The 7,049-nt window shown below is 47.8% G+C and overlaps 1 protein-coding gene across 1 annotated transcript; it reads left to right on the top strand.

Annotated features, from left to right (window-relative positions):
• Positions 1-2,339: 2,339 nt before the first annotated feature.
• HCAR1 (hydroxycarboxylic acid receptor 1) lies at positions 2,340-5,555 on the top strand. Its single transcript, XM_027575157.1, has one exon. It carries the CDS (start codon positions 3,128-3,130, stop codon positions 4,139-4,141), a length of 1,014 nt encoding a protein of 337 aa, XP_027430958.1. The 5' UTR covers positions 2,340-3,127; the 3' UTR covers positions 4,142-5,555.
• The last annotated feature ends 1,494 nt before the right edge of the window (positions 5,556-7,049 follow it).

The raw sequence follows: 7,049 nt of genomic DNA on the forward strand, positions 1-7,049 counted from the left end.
GAGCAGGGAGTCCAATGTGGGACTCGATCCCATGACCCCGGGATCATGACCTGAGCTGAAGGCAGATGCCTAACCGTCTGAGCCACCCAGGCACCCTCAATGTGCTTCTTAAAATCGTTACTTACATAGTTGTCTTATTTTCCCTACTAAACACTCAGCTCCAGACAGCGAATAATATCTTCCTCATTTGGGGGATCCTAAAACATCTAGCAGAAACACCTTATAGGTTCATTGACTATGCATTCTTAAATCAATAAGGCCTCAATTTGCATTAGGCTTTGTGATCAGTAGCTAGGAGTAAAAAAAGATCAGTAATAAAATTTGGTTTGAATTTTTTAAGACTATTTCTTTATTTTATTTTTTTTTCAAAGATTTTATTTATTTATTTGGCAGAGAGAGAGAGCACAAGCAGGGGGCGCGCCAGAGGGAGAAGCAGGCTTCCCACTGAGCGGGGAGCCTGATGCAGGGCTCAGTCCCAGGACCCTGCGATCATGACCTGAACCAAAGGCAGATGCTTAACCCAGTGAGCCACCCAGACGCCCCAGATTACTTCTTTTTTTAGAGAGGTTTTAGCTTCATAGCAAAACTGAGAGGAAGGTACAGAGAGTTCCCATATGCCCCTGCCCCACACATGCACAGCCTCCCCTATTATCAATAGCAGATTTACAGGGAAATGGAAACCTTTCTTCCTTAATCCTCTGCCTTCCAGAGAATTCTGTAGTCAAAGAGAAACAGAAGGTGATTTGGCAAGAACGTGGAAAAAGGAGGCACGTGTTAGTCATTTGAGAAAAGGGAAACACTCATGTTTACAAGAATCTCCACAGTGTCTGCTCACACAGAATGAAGAATATTTTCCACTTGTTGAAAAATCCAGCCTGACCATATTAAGGTATTCACCAAGAACATGGACTTTATCTCCCAAGACCTCTTGGATTAGTGGGGGAGCTAAGTGGACATGTTTGATGGACACATTTGTTTATTAGAAGTTATGAGACTAACAAGTAAAGTGTGAGGAGAAAATGTAGGACGATGACATTGGAAAGGTAGTTGGGGAACCATCTGTGAAGGGCTTTGTATACCAATCTGAGGAATGTGCAGAGCAGAGGTGGCAAACTTAAAATCCCACAGAGACCAGGCACATAAATGAGTGAAGCTGACCAGGTAATAGGGAGTGGTGGGGACTGGGGCAAAATGGAGAATGCATACCCTGTCTCAGGGAAGCAGCTACTCTCAGCTCTAGCTGATTGTTACTCTGTGTGACTGTTGGCCCACAGCAGCCAGATCTTCCAGTTTTCCAAGAGACTCTGGAAATCTAGGTTTTTATAGGACAGTCCTAAGTTTTTAAAACATGTGGCCCAAATCCAACTGGCTTTAGAACCCAGTCTGGCTCACAGGCCATACAGCGATAGCCGTGGCAGCTTGGAGGGAGTGAATGAAGTTTGTTTTTTTTTTTAAAGGATATGATTCCATCTGTGCTTTAGAAAAATCACATGGTGGTGTGGGAGAGAAATTACAGGGAATAGATTAGAGAAAAGGAAACCAGTCAGGAAACTCTCTCAATAGTTTCCACAGGTGGGAGGTGGCAACAGTCATGGTGGGGTAGGGGGAATGTGGTTGGGCTGATTTGGAGTCCGGGATTCAGTGGGAAGACCTTTGCTTTAATCAGCGTCTGAAAAGGGGCACCTGGGTGGCTCTGTCAGTTAAGTGTCTGCCTCCAGCTCAGGTCATGATCTGCCTTCAGCTCAGGTCATGATCTCGGGGTCCTGGAATCGAGTCTCGCATCAGGCTTCTTGCTCAGCCGGGAGCCTGCTTCTCCCTTTCCCTCTGCTGCTCCCCCTACTTGTGCTCTCTCTCTGTCAAATAAATAAATAAATAAAATCTTAAAAAAAAAAATCAGCTTCTGGAAGGAGTCTATGCATTCTCTCAATGCATTTCCCACCCCTGTACCCCTTTCCTGAGCTGGGAGCTGAAAGGCACAGAGCAGACAGATCACCTCTAAAGCCAAAGGATAGGAAATTTTAGCAAAGACTCTGCTCTTGGGTGCTGTCTAAATTTACCCATGATTATTTTAGAGATAGACTCCTTGACCAACTGCCGACCCTCACTTGCCCCACCAACGGGCTCTGCACGTAGTTAAAATTAAAAGCCTATGTATCATTTGGTATTTGGCTTCTTTGAACAGTCAGTGAGAAACTCAGAGCCAAAGCCTCTTTTGCAAACAGCAGAGAGAGGAAATGGCTCCCCAAGAGGCAGTTGTATGGAGACAGACACATGAGAGGTGACCTCAGATCCATTGCATGGTCTTGCTAGTTATGCAACCGGTCACTTGGGCCCAGGGAAGGATGCAAAGGGCAGGAGGTATGAATGGAGGGAAGGAAAGAAGAAATGCCTCGCAGAATTTTTCTAACACCCAGCAAGTGCTGTTTTTAGAGCTTTTTTTTGTCCACAGACCCTTCTGAGTTTTGAGTGTTGTCTTTCTGGGTGTGGGCAGAGGAAATGGCTCTGAGGAGCTGTGGAGCAAAGCCTCCCCCTCTGGCACTGCCTGGGAGAGCCCCATGGGATGGGGAGAGAACGGGGCAGTCAGGCAAAAGGTTAGGGGAGGAAAGCAAAGGCAGAGGCCCAGAACGGCTCCAGGAAATGTTTGTATTTCTCCACCGGGAGGGAGGACAAACAAGCTTTTTTCGTGCCTTCTGAGCAGCTTTGCATGCTCCCCAGCACAGGAGTCTGAAGAGCAAGAGTGAGGCTGGAAAGAAAAACCATTCCAGAGCTGGACCCAGCGACGGCTCTAGGGCATGAATCTCACTGGACCCACCTGCCGCGCCCCAGAAATGACCACCTGCGTGTCACAGTCTGGCCGTGCTCCGTGCTTCACCTGCTAGGGAGACAGGTAGCGTGGGACAGCCAGCCGAGAAAGGACCTCCCGGAGTCTCTCGTCTCTTTGGCTGAAGTCCCTGCTCGCCTAGCAGTGGCAGTGTCCACCCACACGTGCAGTCGGGACCTGCATCCCAGGGTGAAGAAGTCAGAAAACCAGCGGCCGGGTGAGTGGGTAGCATTCAGGGGAGCATCTGTGTCTTTGTGGGGACTCCTGGGGCCACCCGGCACGCAGAACACCTGTCCTCTGTCTACCATGGACAACGGGTCGTGCTGCCTCATCGAGGGGAACCCCATCTCCCAGGTGATGCCACCGTTGCTGATCCTGGCCTTCGTGCTTGGCGTGCTGGGCAATGGTGTCGCCCTGTGTGGTTTCTGCTTTCACATGAAGACCTGGAAGCCGAGCACTATTTACCTTTTTAACCTAGCTGTGGCTGACTTCCTTCTCATGATCTGCCTGCCCTTCCGGACAGACTACTACTGGAGACACAGGCAATGGGCCTTCGAGGACATCCCCTGTCGGGTGGCCCTCTTCATGCTGGCCATGAACAGGGCTGGGAGCATCACCTTCCTCACGGTGGTGGCCGTGGACAGGTACTTCAAAGTGGTCCACCCCCACCACGTGGTGAACACCATTTCCAATCGGACTGCAGCTGGCATCGTCTGTGCCCTTTGGACCATGGTCATCCTGGGGACTCTCTATCTTTTGTTGGAGAACCATCTGTGTGTGCATGGGAAGACCATATCTTGCGAGAGCTTCATCATGGAGTCGGCCAACGGCTGGCACGACATCATGTTCCAGCTCGAGTTCTTCCTGCCCCTCGGCATCATCCTGTTTTGCTCCTTCAAGATCGTTTGGAGCCTGAAGCAGAGGCGGCAGCTGGCCAGGCAGACTCGGATGAAGAAGGCTACCCGGTTCATCATGGTGGTGGCCGTTGTGTTCGTCACATGCTACCTGCCCAGCGTGTCGGCCAGACTCTATTTCCTCTGGACGGTGCCCTCAAGCGCCTGTGACCCCTCGGTCCATGTAGCCCTCCATGTCACCCTCAGCTTCACCTACATGAACAGCATGCTGGACCCGCTGGTGTATTATTTTTCGAGTCCCTCGTTCCCCAAATTCTACACCAAGCTCAAAATCTGCAGTTTGAGACCTAAGAGTCCAGGACGCTCCAGGACCCAGAGGTCGGAAGAGATGCCAATTTCAAACCTCTGTCGCAAGAGTTGTGTCAGCATGGCAAATGGCTTCCAGAGCCAACCCGACGTGCAGTAGGATCTCCAACTGTGCGGAATGGCGCTGAAACAGGCAGACAAAACCAAGGAGGACAGACTGATGACCTAGAAATATTTCGTGCTAAGGGGGTGAGAGGCTTTGAAAATGCTGCCCTTCCTTGGCTGTATCCTCCTCACTTTGTCTGGAAACGGAATTCAGGTTACTATGCCTTTTTGGGAGGTTCCAGCTGAGAAGTGAGTCAGTTGCCTTTCTGTGACCTGATTACAATGATGGGACAAGACGTGCATGAAATGGGGCTTGTGTGTATTGGATGGGGCCATGGGAAGAGCCCGGCTCCTGTGTAGTTTTAAACGGCTGAGGAAATAGGCATCAATGTGTAAACCAGTCATGTTCTTTCTCCGGGGGAGTCGGTGAACTTAATGACAGCAGTATTTCCCATCCTCTGACCTTAAGTTGTTACTTGTTTTGGAAAGCAGACACCAGAGTAAGTCAATAGCTTTATTTCAGGCTGAGTGAGGCTCTTTAGAGGGGATGTCTTGATCCTGATGATTGTCATCTTCACAGGGTCCCTGTGCGGTATGGTTCTGATTTCTCAGTAGCCCAAGAAGAACGGCAGGAAAACAATCTGCTCTTCTCGGAGCTCCGGTTTTTCTGCAAGTCTTTGCATTTCAGAAGAGGTGCTGGGGGCTGTGCTTACCTGCCCTGATTTTTCCAGTGGGAGCTGAGAGCTTGGAAAAAATCCTGTTGGCCTTTGGGAAGTGCTGAGTCCAGTATGATTGCTTTTGACCGCTTGTTATGTGACTATGAGTTGAGATTATTTATTCATTCATTCTCCAAGTATCTGCTGCATGTTTATTCTGTGCTGGGCACTGTGCTAGCATCCCTTTTACCTGGAGGGTCCTTAGTCAATTCCTGTGTGACAGCAAAGTATTTGGGGGGAGGGCAAACAGAGAGGTTAATACTCTCACCCCCTCAGTGAATATAGTTTCTAGACCTGTTCATGGCAAACATCAGTATATTCCTCTTGTTTCAGGCTTCTGTACAAACACCAAAGGGTGGAAAAGTTAATGTCCCTTACGCACATGAATTTCCCACACATATACCTGGGGCCCTCAAAACTGGATGATTCTATGGAATGATAGGCTGCCTCTGCCCTGTATTGAGGGGGAAGGAGTCCAAGCCAACCTTAGCTCTGTTCTCAAGCCACAAGAGTGCTGAAAATCATTCTTGGCTCTTTTGTTTACACTTTCTCAAATATCCAGGGTACTCTCTGCACCAGATGACCTTCCGAGTTTTTAGTTCTTTGGGCCTCGAAACACCCCTATCGGCTGTCTTTTCTTTCTTTCTTTCTTTCTTTTTTTTTTTTAAGATTTTATTTATTTGTTTGACACAGAGAGACAGCGAGAGAGGGAACACAAGCAGGGGGAGTGGGGGAGGGAGAAGCAGGCTTCCCGCCGAGCAGGGAGCCCGATGAAAGGGGCTCCATCCCAGGACCCTGGGATCGTGACCTGAGCCAAAGGCAGACGCGCTTAACGACTGAGCCACCCAGGCGCCCCTTGGCTGTCTTTTCTATTTCCTTTTGCAGAGGCACCGCACAGCCCAGAGATGAGAAGTATTGGCTCTGGAAAGTCTGACGAACCTAAATTTGAATCCCAACTCGACCACTTACTAGATGTGTGATCTGGGGGCAGATTTTATTTCAACACTCAGCTTCTATTTCCTCATATGTCAAGCAGGAGGAGCAATAATATGGATTTCAAGAGGTTGGTGGGCAGATTCCACAAACATAAGCTCCCAAAGCATAGGGATTCTGTTCACTGTTACGTTCTCCCCAGGGCCTAGAAGAGTGCCCGCATATAGTAGGTGCTCAATAAATATTTGAATGAATAAACAAGTGTAGGCAAAGCATGAGGCGCTGTGTCTGGCAGGAAGGACTCAATAATATGACTTCTGACATTAACGCAGTTTGCACACAGAGATGCTGAGGCATAGAAGTCATTTCCCTCAGGGTTCAGAGTCCCCGAGTAGCTGCTCTTTTATCACTACCCGAATTTCCCTGCTCCCCACCTGCCTGGGGAGGAGTGAAAGCAGGATTCTTATCTGCATCAAAGAACCATATATCCTCCTGAAAGAAATCTGTGGAAGCTCACACTTCTGCTTTGGATTCTATCCCTGCTCATAATTCTTTCCTGGACTGCCCCTCCTTTGTTGCTTCATGTTAATAAAAATGGTTTCCTAAAGCAAGGCCACATCCTGTGTGTGATTCATGAAGACTTTACCCTCCAAGAAAAAGAGTGTAAAAAGTCCAGAAGCTCAGGGTAAGCAGAGGTTCTCACAAAAACAAAACAAAACAAAAACAAAAACAAAAAAAACCCCAGCAAGAACAAACAAAAAAGAGGGAAAAATGAAAAACCCAAACACAGTTTAGGCTCTAATTTCTCTTCCCTTTTTAAATTCACAGAATGTGATGAAAAAGAAATCTTATCAAGTGTTCTTCAGAAACTGTAAGAACAAGGATTACAGCTTTGTTTGAGTCAACCCTTTTGAGCTCATCCATGAAGCTAGAGCCCTAAATTTTATATATACACACACAGACACACACACACACGGGTTGAGATGGAGTAGAACAAACAGATGGGTTCACATATGGACCTAACTATATTCACCTGCCAGTGATGATACAGTAGGAGTGGGAAGGGGTTAATATTTTATCCCTTGAAAAGATTCATTCATTCATTCATTCATTCATTCATTCATTCCATCTTTCAAGGAACATTTATTAGGCACCAGCTCTGTACCAGGCACAGTAGAAACACAAATGGGAAACATAGCCCCTGATCCTGTGGGTTCTATTGTAGAAGCCAAGGGAAAAAAATCAAATCACCATTCAGAGTAACTGTGTGAAAGTGGTAAGTATACGGGTCTGCAGGAGAGCCCAAGAGCTTCA

The sequence above is a fragment of the Zalophus californianus genome, chromosome 14, assembly GCF_009762305.2.
Source record: "Zalophus californianus isolate mZalCal1 chromosome 14, mZalCal1.pri.v2, whole genome shotgun sequence".
NCBI classification, from domain to species: domain Eukaryota; kingdom Metazoa; phylum Chordata; class Mammalia; order Carnivora; family Otariidae; genus Zalophus; species Zalophus californianus.